The following is a 17,545-nucleotide window of genomic DNA, read 5'->3' as shown; positions in this document are numbered from 1 at the left end:
TAAAACGTAAAAATATATATATATATATTATTATATATATATAATACTATACTATATATTTTATCCGTTTNATGAAGGGATGACAAAAAAATAATTGAAGAAATGACGGCTTGTCACGTAAAAGTTATCGACTTCGTTCTAAAAATTGGCTGAGTTTTTTACAATAAAAGTAAAAATATATAACAGTTTATTTTTCTTTTTCGTCAAACGATAATTATATGTACGTAAAATCAAACATTCAAATTTTCATATTTCGGATGATCCAGAAAGAAAATATTTTGCCAATCAGTGACGGAGTCTCCACTACTTCATGTTTAAAGAGAACTGGTGTAATTTTTTATCGAATTTAATTTTAAAAAACTGTAATTATAAACAATATAATATAATACAAAAAGAAGAAAGAAAAGTAAATATAGAAGGCTGATGAGAGTCAGGATCTACATCTTTGTCAATTTGCGAATGACTTAAGCATGGATATGTGAGCTAATTATACTTGTGATTATCATTCTTGCTGAGGAGAACTCCAAAGAGAATCGAACGTTCAAAATAAAGAAGATATCAATATCAGAGTATTGATTGTTCACTAAATAATTGCGCCATTTATCGTTGCTGACTCTCATTAGCCTACTATATTTATCTTTTCGTATTGTTTAAAATTTGAGAATCCTAATATAATTATTGTTACTGTAATTATACATTTAAACACAGTAAAACAATATTCCAGAACAATATTCCAAATATATGGACTTTATACTTTCGTAAAAAAAGAAATTTCCCAAAAAATTATTTATTTTTTACTACAAAAAATAAAAATCTCCTTAATTCTTTATATAAAACTATAATTGTCACACTGAGAGAAATGTCTTGATTAAACCAACAAAACAATCCAACAACAAGGGCGTTTTAGTGAAATCAAATATAGAATTTCTGGTTTTTATAATCAGAAATTTTGTTCAATCTCATCAAAATATCATTCTTGTTGCTTTAATTGGAACATTTTTCTCAGCTATTTATAATTACCATGATCATCATTATGTTTTTCTCTGAGGATGCAACACTAATACGACAAAGAATAATTTTGATGCGCTTCTTAATAAAAAACGAAAATTATTTATTTATTTTCCAAATGATAGAAGATCGTCACGTACGTTAACATGGTCGCTTTAACATCGATTCCTTCAACCTAAATAACGTTCAGCGTTTCATTAATGGAACGTTTAATTAGCGTTCGAGGAGGAAAAATATTTTTAAGCAAGTTGCGACGAGCTTCATTCGTCCATCTTTATTAAGTTTTTCGCATTAAGTTTTGCGCTCTTAATAGAATCGCCGTTGTTTAATTCTTTCCGTTAGATACGGACTTATCGATCGCTGATAAAATTTAATCAGATATTAAACGCCAGTACCTCTCATCGAATTGTCTTAAAATTATCGAATCGCCGATAAATTAGCATCGTTGATCATATCCTATTATTAAAGATTGCTGCATTATCTGATTGCTTTTTGTCCAACTTCCGCGATGAAAATCGAAATATTTCCACAAAGCGAATCTATTTTCAAATGTGATTGACAGCGCGGTATTCCTGACGAGTCTTAATATACATGAACTCGTCACGTATTACAGGAAATAGAATTTCCTGAATTAGATCCCCGATCTGTACAATGAAAGGCAATTTAGCGTTTTAAAGATAAGTTAGTCTATAGCATCGGTCATCTATTCCAAGAATGGCATTTGGCGATCGGTGTTAGTATTATATATAAAACGGTTAACTTAATTTTAAAATAGAGAAGAGATCACGATATTGTTTCGCTTTTAAAATACATTCATAAATTAATGGACAGACAGATAAATACTATTTTATTAAGTACTACATTATCTTTAAGTAAAAGTATTATTTTTCAATTTGTACGATTAATAAATTTTTAGCGATATGTTTTCTAACACATATAAATAGATAAAGAAAATTTATGATTATTTGAAAGAGAATGTGTCAAAAATCATTTTGATTTTTATGTTAAACCATTTGTACAAATTTTATTAGTCATTCCATGTAGCGCGTTTATATGTAGCATATATACTGAATAATTCAATTATTATTAATTCAGTTTTATCGTGCATTACGTATTTCAATTTAAGGATATGTTACATAGTTTCAAAATAATTAAAAATTTATAAAAAAGTGACAGATTATTCAAAAGAAAATAGATTGCATTTAAAAGAAATATAAAAAATTTAGTAATGATTTAAAATTGATCTAAAATTATATTGTATATATATTTCAATAAGAAGTAATACTTTTTATGTGTGCTTTGATGGAAATGTATAATCGAAATATTATAAGATATGATAAAATCTCAATTTTTTATATAAACATTCAAGACAGTTTGATTCATTCATGTGAAGCTTCATTGTGATTAGATATTTTGTAAATAAGTAAAATTTATTTATTTAATATTTATTTATACAGAACAACTAATCTCACATCATAATAAAACCTTCTATAAATTATTTTGAATAGTTAATAATACTTATGTAGAAAATAATTGAAATTTTTACTTTTACTTTTTAAATTTTAGTATTGTATCAATAAAAAATAATACAAATAAAACAAATGAATTATAAAAATATATTAAACAATTTTTGTAATTTATTTATTTTATTTATACTGTTTTGTTCAATAAAAATTGAATGTTATAAACACAACTTTTATATGATATTTATTTGAAATATAAATATTAATACATGTTTTTTTTTTATAAAAATGGATGTAATATTATATTGTCAAAAAACTTATGAAATTATCACTCTTTGATTTTTACAAAAACAGTTTTTATATATAAATTTACTCACAAATAAAAATTAGAAATAAGAATTATTTCTCGAAATAAAGAGTTCATTATGTTGAATAACTATTCGCCACTAATCTGCTAATTGTCAGATTTGATAAAAGTCGAAAGGTGATTTAGAATTTTCTTGACAATTTAGTACATCCTTAAGTACAACGCTGCTTTGATTACTTTTACTATTATGAATTTTCGAACATAAGAATGTTCCGTTTCCTCAGCGATCACCTGAAAATCCACTTGAAGACACACGACACCCAAAGGCCTTATCAATGCACGGCTTGCACGAGAGGCTACAGCTCAGCCGCTGCCTTGACATCGCACATGCAATCTCACAAGAAGCATCACCAGTCATCGTCCTCTCAATCAGTTAGCAAGGACGTCGATTATGGTCGGAGAAGCGTCTCCTCGCACAGCACATCATCACCACCGGTGCCGTCATCGCCGTCACCGTCATTGAATCTCAGTCTGAATTCAAGGAATGTCCTGAAAACGTCGCAGGATACTGGTAGTACTTCTACTACACCGATTCTCAATTCGCCCCTGAAACTCGCTTGCATGTACTGCACTCGAGATTCGTTCAGCTGCATGCAGCAGCTGCAGATGCACGTACGCACAATGCATCAGGCAATCCTTAGCGGCGCGGAGAGTTTGGCACGACCACCATCGCCGAGCAGAACGTCCAACGAGCAGCAAACAATATTCTGCTCGCGCGACAAACCTGATCGTCAGGACAGCTCAAAAGATCCACGCTCAGATCAAAAATACCCGCCCGAGGAAAGAGCTGACAAGCCAGCAAGCGAACGAGATCACTACGAGAACGCGTTTACCTGTGACCAATGTACTATGAAATTCTCCACTCTGGCCTGCTTGCGCGATCATTCACTGTCAATACACCGAGTAGACAGTGGTTTCAGCGCTACAATGGTGATATGCCCGTTGTGTGGTATTCCGTGCACTTCAACAGCAGCCTATGCCGAGCACTATGTTCTCCAACACTGCGAAAATCGTCGCCCGGCACAGACAACCAGTATAGATTATAGCGAGACGAAACTGAACGGCGTTTACAACAGTACCCCAGCGAGAGACTCCAGAATGTCGCGAAGCAGAGATGCCCTGGAAGCCGCTAATCTCATGAATAAACGTTCGACTCGATCATCCGCGGACGTCGCTGGTAGCTATACCGCTGACACTTTATTGTGCGGCCAATGCGACGCCGCACTGAAGGATTTTGAATCCTTTCGCGAACACGTAGCTCGGCACCTGCAGGCCGACCACCGTAATCAGGAGACCAACAGGCAACATTTGTGCCCCAAATGTGAGATGAATTTCCCGTCTCGCGAAGACATGCTGGCCCACTTAACCAAACATTACGTAGGACAGATCAGCAAAGAATTCGTATGCGGCGCCTGTAAAAAGTTCTACTCGCATCCAGATCAGCTTCAAAGACATTTGTTGGATGTGCATGCGCATCATTTGTACCGTTGCGCTCTGTGTCGGGACACGTTCGATTCCAAGGTAGCGATACAGGTGCATTTTGCAGTCAAGCACAGCCAAGAGTGTCGGATCTATCGATGCAGTGTATGTACGTTATCCAACAATGAAAATTCGCCGCCGGGAACAAACGCGGCTCCTGGCGACAGCAGGAGCTTCTTCAGAAGCGAAGCTGAGATGGCGGCCCATGTGCGTAATGTGCACGCACCTCCTTCCATCGTTCCTTCCTTAACGAACAGTCCTATCAGAACAACAACAAGGAGTCCAGCTTCGACACCTAGTATTATCACAACGCGCTGTGTCTTTTGCGGGACCTGCTGCAGTTCGGAGCTTGAACTTCAGCTTCATCTGGCCAGTCATTCGGCCAGTCTTTATAGATGTCCCATCTGTAGAGAAGGTTTCGCAGTGGAGTTCCTGTTGGATCGACATGTCGCTCAGGTTCATCATCAGATAGCGCAAGATCATCAAGTGCCATCAGTTAGAAACAGAGAGAACGGACGCGTTCATCGATCGGCTAGAAATCAGGAAGAAGTAAGTCTTGTTACAATAAAAAAAATGTTAGAAAAATGTACCGAATTTAATAGAAATCGCATGTCGCAAACTATTCAAATTTTTGTTAATTTAACAGAAGATGAATATGTTAAGATGCATCCAGATTATCGAGCTAAATATCGAGTCGAATTTGCGTTCACATTCAAAGATTTGATGTGAATCTGTATTCATTTCGATAATGTAGATATAGAATCTTTGAATAGGATGCAGGCTCAAGTCGCAACTCGATAGTCTGAACGTACCCTTAGAAAATTATACGAATAATAAGAGAATAAAAGTAATACTTGATACAGTTTGTAAAACGTGGAAGCATTTTTTTTTTCAAAAAATTTACATTTATAATATGTTAAATTAACACGTATTTTGTTCATTTATTTTAGAATTTATATTGAAACATATTATTTTTGTGTTACTTGTTTATTCTGAGAGCATCTGTCGTATCTTTAATGTGTACGATTTGTATCGAAGATCTTCCTGGGCAATTCGACGCATTGTTGACTCGCTTATACAACAATCGGTACTAATTTTCGCAACTATTACCTTAGAATTCGAAATCAGCGCTTGAGATCTTTCAACGACTACGGGGATCCTCGCGGTGCGTTCTTTCGAATGACTCTTCCTTGCTAGTATACTGGAACCTTTGTTAGACTATTCTAAAGTCTATATTTTGCCACAATGTCATAAACGGTTGATCTCGGACATCTAAAGAACTGAATTATTTCCGTTGCATCCAGTGCGAAGGCATTCGATGATCGCGGCTCTTCGATTATACTCCGCACTTGATTTCAACATCGCGACCATTTTGACAAATGACTATTTACTAGAATCAGGCTTTCTTACTACATCTTACTAACATCAAGCTTTCTCGGATGCCAACAACAACCTCCGGCAGAGGCACAATATAGCGGAAAATTTTAATTGAAATTTGTTCGGATTTTGGTGACACACCCTGTATATAGTAATTCAGAATTATTTAAGCATTAAAGGTCTAGTTTTGTCTGTTGTGGCCATTATTTCTTATTATTGAACTTAACATGATATAATTGTGTTATTTGATTATTTTATGTAAAATTAATATTCAATATTTGTAAGTATTAAAATAATACAATTTATGAATGAAATAACAATATTTAAAAAATTTTTAGACAAAAGAATAAAATATGCATTAAATATAATTAACATATTATACATATTAATTTTACTGAAAAAATATGTTTCTACAATTTATTTACAAATTGTGTCAGTGTTATATTTTTTGCATTAATTCTTTTATATTATGTTACTTTTTACATCATGAGTTAAATTGACACAAAAATGTGAATTTATCATTTAAAGCATGTAAAATGTGTTTTAAACGATTTATTCAATTCAACACAAATTTTCAATTTAAAACAAATTTTCTAACTGTGTTTACGTATGTAAATAAACCTTATAGAAAGATCTAGATAAATGTAGATTTAAAAAAACCATTCAGAATTTATATGATACATAGTATATACACCATACTTATGAGTAAAAAAATCTTAATGAATATAGGTCGAAAGCTCAACTGTTTCTAATTATGAGATTTTATTTATTATTATAAACATTTTTAATAATATAAACATGTTAGCGTCATGAATGACTTCTACGAGGGCAAATCAATAAGTTCTTAGGAAATCTGTCACAGGGCATTCGCAGTGTCATGTCACATTACTTTTTGACAGTCATCTCTCAGCTGATTATTGTTAAATTTTAAGCGGAATTCATCGTGTGGTTTCATTTTTGTAGACGATTAAAGCGAACAATCTTTGTACTTTTTGCAAAATGAAAAAAAACGAGTTCCGTGCAGTGATTAAATATCTACGTATGAAAAGTTTAATGCCGAAAGAAATCAAAGCCAAGTTGGATAATGTTCATAGCACATCTGCATCAGCGTTTGCGACTGTATGCAATCGGGTGAATGAATTGAAATGTGATCATATCCACACGTGATACTTCGTTCGGGACATCCAATTCAGGCTGCTATCCCAGAAATCATCGATAAAGTCCACGATATTGTTTTGACTGATCGATGAATGAAAATGCGCGAGCTTGTTGAGGCCATAGGCATATCACATGGCACAGTGATTTCAATTTTGCATTGCGAATTGGGTATGAAAAAATTATTGGCAAAATGGGTGCCGCGTTTGCTCACTGTGGATCACAAGCGACGATTTTAAAACAATGTTTGGAGATGTTTCAACATAATCCAGATGAATTTCTGTGTCGATTCATTACTGTAGACGAAACATGGATCCATTACTTCATACCCGAGACGAAGAAAGTCAAAACAACTGGATGAACTAACTCCGAAAAAGGCGAAGACCGTAAAGTCGGCCGGAAAAGTAATGGCCACAGTTTTTTGGGATGCACACGGTATAATTCATATCGATTACCTTCCGTCGAAGCAAGCGATCAATGGCGATTATTAAGCAGCCTTATTGGACCGTTTCAACATTTTAAAGAAAAAACGTCCCCATTTGGCAAAGAAGAAAGTGCTCTTCCATCAAAATAATGCACGGGTTCACATGTGCCCAGCACCGATCGCCAAATTCAATGAATTCAGCTACAAATTGCTTCCCCATTTAGCATATTCGCCAGATTTAGTCTCCTGTGACTATTTCGACTATTTCTTGTTTCCAAACCTGAAGAAATGATTCGGAGAAAAGAGATTCCTACCAGAGAGTAGCTCGCTGAAACAGAGGCTTATTTTGAAGGGTTGGACAAATCATATTATTTGAACGACTTGAAAACGTTGGAGAATCGTTGGATCAAGTGTATCGAGTTGAAAGGAGACTATGTTGAGAAATAAAAATGAATCGATCAAAAAAAATATGTTTTACTATGTTTTTCTAAAAACTTATTGACTTGTTCTTATAATGGTTTCTACATGTTGCATGCGATGTTTGCTTCATTGTTTATAAACAGCGTTCTGCAAGAACTCCGTAAGACTTTAAGAAGAAGATGCCAAGTGTGGAAATGGAAGGAGAACATGTGAAATATCTTCTATAAATAGAGAAAGTAAGTCATTCATGATACTAACTGATATATACCATATATATATATATAAGAATGTTTATATCTTAGAAAGACGGTTGAGCTTCCTATGTTCACTAAGCTTTTTACTCAATATGGTGTGTAATATCTACTATTATATCTACATATAAATGCTGAATGATTTTTTTAACTGTATATTTTTAGATATTTCAATTTTATATTTTAATGATATAAATACAGAGTATACAAAAAAGTAATAAAAATATCTTGAATAGTAACCTTAAATATCTTGAAGAGTAAGATTTTTCAGGAAATGGAAGTAATTCGGTATATAGGTATATATACTTGTAACGAAGTTACAATTACAAGTTACTTTTTTGGTAACTTTTTCTGGTAACTGGTTATTTTTTTCTTTTGATAATTGTAACGAAGTTATATTTTTGGTACGGTATTGTACGGTAATTTTACAGTTACTTTATCACACTACTTTATACATAATTGGACACGATTGGACACAAGTCACTCATAGCGCTTGAGACTAAAAAGCTTTTAGACCTGTCTGCTGTGATTGGTGATCGTCGATTTCAAAAAGTAACGAAAAGTTACTTTCTCAAGTAATAGTAATTATAACGAGTTATTTTAAAAAATCGGTAACTAGTAATGGTACCATGTTACTTTTTCTACTTGGTAACTGTAATTTATTACTTTTAAAAAGTAATTTTCCATTTTCTGACATTTTTGAGAAAGATGATTTCATACAAAAGTTATAGAGTTTAAAATGATCTACTGATCTTATTAGTTTGACCTTGGATGACGCCACCAAGGACAAATTAAGTTCAAATCGATTGTTTTTAATGACATATTTTATTTTTTATTTCAGAATCTAATAGTTAATATTAATAACTTTTCAAAACATTATAAAAAAGCTTCTTTTTAATCAGTACTTTTCAAGTTATATAAGACTTGAAAGTTACAATACCATTAATATTAGCATTACCTAAGATTGAATTTATAAATCATGTCTCCTCCTCTTTCCTTCTTTTTGATACTGAATCTTTCCTTGCACAAGAAAACATTTCACAGTACCAATTTCACGACGCGAAACAGAACAGGTATTCATAGTGTCGATTTTTATATTTAAGATTGTCTTAAGTCAAAGTTATAATCTGTCGTAAGTCAGTCGGAGGACTGTATTAACATCTTATATTTAAGACAACTTTAAAATAAAACCAGACTTTGAATACTATCCCATGTTTAGCGTTTCATAATTATAGCCCTTGAATCTTATGAACAGTTCATAGACAAAGAGAGCAAAGATTTAGAGAGAGATACTGTCATTGCACACACCATGATATCCCTTCCACCATGATAAAACCTTATCCTATTCTTATATCAAAAGGGATATACTACTACTCAATTAGCATTGATATTTTAAACAAATATTTTACAATCAAAGATAACTGTGAGAGGGAGAGGAAATGAAAAGGAGGAAGGAGACACGCGCGCGCGTATCATATATACAATTTATAAATCCGACCAAACAATTTCCATGCGATACATTTTACAAAGAAAAGGACCTAACTATTTTCCTCCGATTTTAATGAGCTTTTAGTTATTCTCCAGATAAAAATAAGCAACTCGTATTTTTTTTATATGTGCCCATACGCCCTTTTTTCTAAAGGGTTTTTCATCCCCTAAAAGGGTATATGGGCAAGTATAAAAAAATACGTATCGCTTATTTTTGTCTAGAGAATAACATACTAAAAGCTTATTAAAATCCGAAGGGAATAGTTGAATCCTTTTTTTTTGTTGGATAATATTAATGCGGTACTGTAACTTTCAAGTCTCATAACTAAAAAAATATTCATTCAACAAAACATTCATTCACTCAAAAAAAGGCTTTATTATAATGTTTTAAAAAGCTATTAACACCAATTATTAGAATCTAAAAAAATAGAATGTTACATTAAAAAAAAACTGATTTGATTTTGATCTGATCTTGGTGGTCACCGAAGATTAAATTGATAAGAACAGTAGAGAGAATAGATAATTTTAAACCCATCACTTTTGTATGAAATATTTTTCTCAGAAATTATTATTTTTTAAGATGGTTTAAAGATCCGAGACTTTTTGTATATCTTGAATTAAGAAGGAATTCTTTCCTTCTATAATACAAAGATGGTCTATACGTATAATTAAAAAGTATTCATAAGATTATTCGCAAAATGATTTTCTTCCTAAATTCTAGACAAAATCTCTGAAGAGAGGCCGTTCACCAGCTTCAAGCAACAACAATTCCCTGAATCAACGTGACAATAACAATAAACGTTCAAATTATGGTATTTCCAGTCAGCAATGCGAGCTTTGCGAACGCGGTGAATTTGCGAACGAGGCCGAGTTGCAGGCACATAAGAAATTAGCTCACACGCCCCCCAAGTTGTCCAACAAGGCTTTATCTACCTTGAGCATGACGTGTGGCTATTGTGGCGAAGTTTGTCGCTCGCGAAACGAGCTGGAATCTCACACGAAGATTCAACATGCATCTAACGAGTCCAGTGGACGTCACAAATGCAATATCTGCGACGAAGTATGCCCATCCAGCGCGAATTTGGCCGAGCACAAACTTCAGAAGCATTGCAAGATCCAATTAAGCGACATGTGTGTAGTGTGTCGTGGTTGTCTCACGTCGGAAAGTCAATTTCTGGACCACGTGCAAAGACACAGCCTGGATAATGTGGATCCGCAACAACGATTGGATAGTACGTTGCCTCATCTGCCCGCGCCATGCGTTGTATGTCGACAGACCTTGATCAGCGATTTGGAATGTCGTCTGCACGCGCGGCATCATTTACGAACGTCCTCAAGTTTGCGCAATATCGGTTCCAGCCCGACTAGTCCTGGTGGTGACAAAGGTCAAAATCAAGGTTGCTGCCTCTGTTTGCGCGATTTTGCAGCCGAAGACTTTGTCAATCTACCACCCAATCCTGCCAGTACAAGCGGACAGCTGCTCAGAGTCTGTAAACCGTGTTACATGCGACATTCTCAGGGACTGCCTATTCTGAACTCGACGACCTATGAACATAGAGCTAAATATGAGACGACTTGGCTCGCGAGCAAGGACGGCCAGTGGGACGAAACTAAGGATAAGTGGGAGCACGAGAAAGGACTCAAAGTAGAAGACCGATTCAGGAACGAAGGGAACGCGGATAAGGAAAGATGCGAAAATTGCGGAGTGAAGTTTGAAGACTTCGAAGAAGCAGAGAAGCACAGGATCACCGAGCATGAAAAAGCTGTCGGTGGTGGCTCGAATACTTACACCTGCATACAGTGTCAAGTTAGTATAGAATATTTTACGTAATTTTAACAAGAGCTAGATGATGTAATATAAAATCTGAGACATGCCAATAAAAAAATTCAATTTTCACTTTGTTAAAATAATAATAATAAAAAAACATCAAATAAAAAATAAAAAAAACAAAACAACAAAAAATTAAAAAATGTACAATATTATTAATTTATTATTAATTAAAACGATAAAAACATGTAATGTCGACTGATATTTATACTTCGATATTCTATTATGAATGATTTATGATACTTTAAGATTATATACTTAAGATAAGCTTAGTTAAGAACGAACTAATCAATATTCTAGACGTTACCATTTTAATACAAATTAATAGTAAATTACCGACTATAATTAAAATTAAGATTTCTATTATAATTTTACTTATTTTTCTTTTTTTGATTTTTTAGAGACGATATCGGATACTACTTTCCTTTTTCACAGTAAGCCTTAAATAATTTTCGAATAACCTTGATTTTCATCTTGATTCTCAAGATCATCGATTTTTTTTATCACTCATTACTCATTAAAAAGTTATTAACAAAACAATTTTTATGAACGCAATTTTTTAACATACGATATGTATTTCAGCAGTATGAATCTCGTTTCACATGATGTTTTACGTGATTCGATGTATGGTACATACATGTTAGGATTCTCAGAATAATAATATTGGAAAGCAAATTGCTATATTCAAGCATTATGACAGTTTTTCGTTTGATTGAGCAGAGAGAATATGTTGTTCCAAGATTTCCTTTATTTAACTTACAAGATTATAAAGATTTCATCAATTATTAAGCAAGGTTTATCTTACTTCTTTTTAAACCTGTCTAGAGGTACATATGACTCTTATACGCAAAGCGAGATCCATTCCATTTCCCTCCTCTTCGCTCCCTTCCTCCGTCTAAAGACACGACTCTGCTCCGATGAAAAGAATTCTCTGCTTTAAAAACACAAATTATTTTTGTTATATAATTTTTATGTTTCTAAAACATTTGTGTTTTAAAGTATTTCTCCGGTTACAATCGCGCTAGAAAATTAATCGCGTACAATCTATGAATATGCGTGTTTTTTGAAGAGAGACACTTTTGATGCGAACGTACACATACATTCATAAATATCATATCTATGTACATGAATATTGGTTTACATTGAAGACAGTTGAAATATGGCAACATATCCCTGTCTCGCCGCTCGGCGTGCAAGAAGAAGAAATTCATCAAATTACAAATTAAAAATCTAATAAAAAACTAATTAAAAAACGCTAGGCCTTTCCATTTTTTTTATAAGGATCTTATAATATTTCTACATTACATATTTTTTTTTTCAAAAAATCGGTAGAAGATTTTCGTCGCAAAATATTAAAGTTACTTCAGCAAGACTTGATATAGAAGTTTACGTATTAAAAGCTGAAGTTTTGAAGGTGAATATTTCCATTTCAGTACTGCTAGAGTCTTTGAAATTTTACCATATATACCATATAGATAAAATTATTTTAAACAAAATATCCAAATTTCAAAAAAATCTGTAGAAACTCAATTTCTCGGAGAAATACTTTAAAATAAAGAATTTGCGTCCGATTTTTCACACAAAGTAAGGTTTACCCTCTTCCTATCTAGAGACAAAGTGAAACATCATGTAAAATGAGACTCACCTTGTACTGCTGAAATATGTACCTTCTTTTTAAAAATTGCATACTATTTATAAAAATTTTGTTAAAAAAATCTTTTTAATTACACAACATGCGACGGAAGAGATCAATGATCTTAACTTTCTTGAGAATCAAGATTAAGGTCAAGATCAGAAGATATTTCAAGTTGACTGTGTAAACAGAAAGTTTTACTCAATATTTTATACTCGGTTATTGCGAAGAATATTGCTAGGATCTCGATAATCTAAAGGCTTAGGACCTTCGACGGAATGCAAGAGATCCGGATTTGACTCCCGACTGAGGCAATATTTTTCGCAATAAGTTTATTACAGTTTTTTAAAATTAAATTTGGGAAATTTAGGAGGATTATTAATATTTCAGATTGATTGCGTTGAAAGTCCGATATATCGACACAATTATCATTTTTGAAATTAATTCATTTAAATGAATATATATAATAGTTCAACATCTTAATATTCAAACCATACTGATGCTTCGTATTTAAAGTAATGTATCTAACATAATGTATCTAACATAATCTTATTTTCAATCTTATTGTTTACTCAATATTGTTCTTAAAATTATTTCTTCAAGAATGTGAATATAATTTTCAAGATAAAATACTAAAATTCTTAGGTGTCATTTTCAACTGAAGCCAAGATTCAGCAACACGTGAGGAAAAAACACTTGGAAGCATCCGGAAAAGCTTCCTTGGAGGCTTTACATTGTCACTTGTGCTTATTCGAGGCCGCCAGTCCTATGCAGCTACAAATTCATTTAATAGAGCACACTTTCGTCGGTTGTGCCGCTCTTAGTTGTTATATCTGTCAGTCGCTCTTCACAACTCCTATCGGTCTTCAGGTAACTATCTACTGTATGTCTCAAACATAAAATAATAATTATTTACTCATGTTTGTGATCATAAGCTTAGAGAAGAAAAAACGGTCGTATAAACAACTTTAAAAATATATGCAAAACTGACAATTTTCATTAAAATGAATTAATTCATTATTCTTTGAATGAAAATTTGACTTACAATCGCATTTTGTGCAAATTTAAAATCATTTCTTATTGATCTTAGCTGTAGACGATATAACTCATTGTATATTGTGGTAAAAGTATACCTTTTTATTCTTGTTATGCTTTTGTTTAATCAGCATCTCTTTTCTCTCATAAATTGAATTTATAATCCAGTAAACGACAATGGAAATGAATTGAAATGAATTGAAATGGATTCAGATTTTTAGAAATACGCATTCGCAAATATTAAAATGAATCTTTTTCAATTCAAATGCTTTTCTATTTATTTATACGAATTGGATGAAGCACATTTTTATTTTAATCTAAAAATAATATCAGTTTTTCTGTGGCTCATAAATATTTCCCAATTCAAAATTTTACATAGAAAATTCAATTTCTCAATCTAATTGAATCCAATTAAAGCCACTTAAATCTAATTGAATTCGAAAAAGTTATTGTTATTTAAAATATTAAGATTCATAAAATTTTAATCAATTTTAATTGATTCTCGTTTATTATAGAAAATGAATAGTATAATAACTGTTATATTTAAAGATTTTTTAAATTAGATATTGATTATAAATTAAATTTTATAAATTAGATATAAATTAGATAACTTCTATATTTAGCTCCTTGATTACGAATTTAAACATTTAAAAAATTTGCTGAAACAATTATAAATCTTATAAAATAAAGGAAGAGAAATAGGTCTTATTATAAATGAAATTAAATTCCTATTGTTGCAAATACAGTTATTATTCATCAGCCATATTTACTAAAATTGGCAGACACTTGTTCAAAAACAACTAAAGTCTTTTCTGTAGCTGTAAAAACATCACGTGCATTCTATTTTAATAAATAGGAATTGTATTTCTCATGACGTATTATATGTTTTGCAGGGAATGGAAGTAACTCATTATTTGTAACAAAGTTACAGTTACAAGTTATTTTTTGGGTAACTTTACTGATAATTGCGTTTTATTGTTGGCACATGATTGGACATGATTAGACACAAGCCATTTCATACCGCTTGAGATTAGAAAGTTCTTTGGTACTCGTCTGCTATGATTGGTAATCGTCGATTTTAAAAAAGTAACGGAAAAGAAACGAAAAGTAATAGCAACTATAACGAGTTACTTCTAAAAATCGGTAATTAGTAACTATAACTGGTTACTTCTTCTACTTAATAATGAGTATCTGTAACTTGTTACTTTTAAAAAGTAACTTTCCATTCTCTTTTGTCAAGTAAAACAATTTCTTTTCTTAATTTTCTTCATTTTCAAAAAAAGTTCTGATAATTATACAGTATAAAGGACTACTCTCCAATGATTTTGATCTTGACATATATTGTCATCACTCGAGTGACCTTGAATAAATTTTAACTCTCGCTCGTTGTTCGTTAAAAAGTTGTTAAAGTTCATAAAGTTCATAAAGAAATATGATTTTAAAACAAAGAATTTGTGTTTGTAAAGCAAACATTTCTAAAAAGAGAAGTAAATATATCATCAGCAGCAGTTGGACTAATTTTTGTAAAGAGGGAAGGTGGGGGGTAATTCATATAATTTAATAACTTGATAAAACTACATAAATAAGGAACAATGTCAATTGTTTGTAAAGCAGGAAATTTGTGTTTGTGAAGTAAAATATTTGTATTTATTAGAAAATTTGTATACTTATTTAAAAATTCTCTCCTTTAAAAATATTCCATTACAACAATCTGGCTTGTTAGCTCATGAATCAATGGTTAACAAACAATCAAAGTCAAATTGGAGAAGGAATTATTGTCCAAATCGATGAGACAAAATTATATAAGAAAAATTATATAAGCAATTATATAAGAAAATATTTTGCGCTGTTAAAGCAAGGAATTTGTTTTATTTGCGGAATTTTATTCACGTCGTCTCCAAAAATTAGGTTTTATTGATGTGAGCTCTTTTTATTAATAATTTTTTAAGAAACAACGAGTAATGGCTAAAATTTGTCACTCTGGATCATGATCTTGGCAATATATGTCAAGGTTTTTGCAGGGTCCCTTATACTGCACTAATTCATAAAATTCTTATTAAATGAGAAAAATTATAATAAGTTTTTTGTCCTCAACAAAAAAAATTTCAACAATTAGATAACAACCTTTGCCAATGAGTTATTCAAATATCATATAGCAAACCAGGAATTTGTTATTTCATCTTTTTATTCAGGCACTAAACAATGCATCTGTTCGTAGAATCATATGCTGCAAGAACATGGACTAGACGCGAGACCGTACGATTGCTCCAAGTGCACACTCAAATTCTTCTTCAGCGCGGAACTGGACCATCACGTACTGACCTTTCACCGTCCGGACTCTTCGTCAGTCGAGAGCGCTCATGAAACGAAGACTCGCGAGTCGAAAAAGCGCGATAACGATGTAACGGTGAAGGAGGAAGTAGTGCAAAGCGGTAAAGAAAAGGTGAAAAAGGAGGAAGAGAAAGAAGAGGAGGAAGTGAACGTGGACGATCAGGTGGGGCATCACGAAGAGGCTGAACGAAATGAACAGAAACTGAAGATAGAAATAAACAATGAGGCGACATCCGGCAGGATGGAATCGTGACTTTTTTCAGTCGGCATTACGTTTCGTTCTATTTTAGGATTAAATGATTATTAATAATTGATTATATAAGTTTGATACCATCATTTTAAGCCTTATTGACAATAATCACGCAGACTGTATCGTATAATGTGAGTAATACCGCAAGAAAATTTAACGCATGTCATGAAAATATCGCTAGATGAGTACGATAGCAAGAAAATATACAAAAAATCAAGCACTAGCACGAAAATTGTCAATGATTGTTAACAAATTTTTGCCGCCAAACTAGCTATGTTGTGATTGGCTGAGTTTATGTGATTTATGCGACGCTTGTCGCAAAAAATTGAAGTTGGCTCAATTCTATACAATATGAGTTCTTGCGACTGCTTCACAATCGTACGATTAGAAAAAAAGAACAATATTTCTGCGAAATTCTTATACGACAGTCTGTATGACTATTGTAGACGAGTCTTTAAAAGACGGATATTCTTTATAACGAAGTCTCGTAAATATCGATTTGCGGATAGGCCTGATGAAGTTCGATACAGTATTAATTAAGAGTATTATCGAGAAAAATTGCCGTTGTTATAATTATTCTAAATGATTAATTTCTTATATATCGGTAATAAAACTTTCATATAATTCGTTACATGATATATAAGGTTGCTTTTTTAACATTTTTTTTTCAGATCTTTATATCAATTTCCTGTTTAGACGCCGAATGTTCACATTTTCAAGAAACAGATTTATTTGTGTTAAATTCGATGAGTGAATAATTAGAATTCATCTTACATTGTTTCGAGTAAGCTTTATTTATATTATATGATTATGATTGTAGAAATACAATATGTAAGTTGTTATTGTTTTTTTCTTTTCTGAATACTTCGATGAATGGTAGAGAGAGAAAGAGAGAGAGGGGAGAGAGAGAGAGAGAGAGAGAGAGAGAGAGAGAGAGAGAGAGATATAGTGTTGGCGTGTCTCGTAGACGAACGTCGTACCGTAACCTACTACGTAACCGTAAAGTTAAAACGTACTAAACATAAGTTAGTAGTTA

General features: G+C 32.4%; 1 protein-coding gene across 1 annotated transcript in view; it reads left to right on the top strand.

The window, feature by feature from the left end:
• Window positions 1-16,512, top strand: part of LOC105623869 (zinc finger protein 423 homolog) — an 86,858-nt gene extending 70,346 nt beyond the window's left edge. Inside the window, exons 5-8 of the mRNA XM_012205242.1 lie at window positions 3,063-4,866; window positions 10,154-11,239; window positions 13,539-13,763; window positions 16,147-16,512. Of these exons, the coding sequence (XP_012060632.1) occupies window positions 3,063-4,866; window positions 10,154-11,239; window positions 13,539-13,763; window positions 16,147-16,512 (3,481 nt within the window). The remainder of the gene's footprint in view (window positions 1-3,062; window positions 4,867-10,153; window positions 11,240-13,538; window positions 13,764-16,146) is intronic.
• The last annotated feature ends 1,033 nt before the right edge of the window (window positions 16,513-17,545 follow it).

Source organism: Atta cephalotes (genome assembly GCF_000143395.1).
Source record: "Atta cephalotes unplaced genomic scaffold scaffold00066, whole genome shotgun sequence".
Classification (NCBI taxonomy): Eukaryota; Metazoa; Arthropoda; class Insecta; order Hymenoptera; family Formicidae; genus Atta; species Atta cephalotes.
This window is presented reverse-complemented; position numbering and strand designations above follow the sequence as displayed.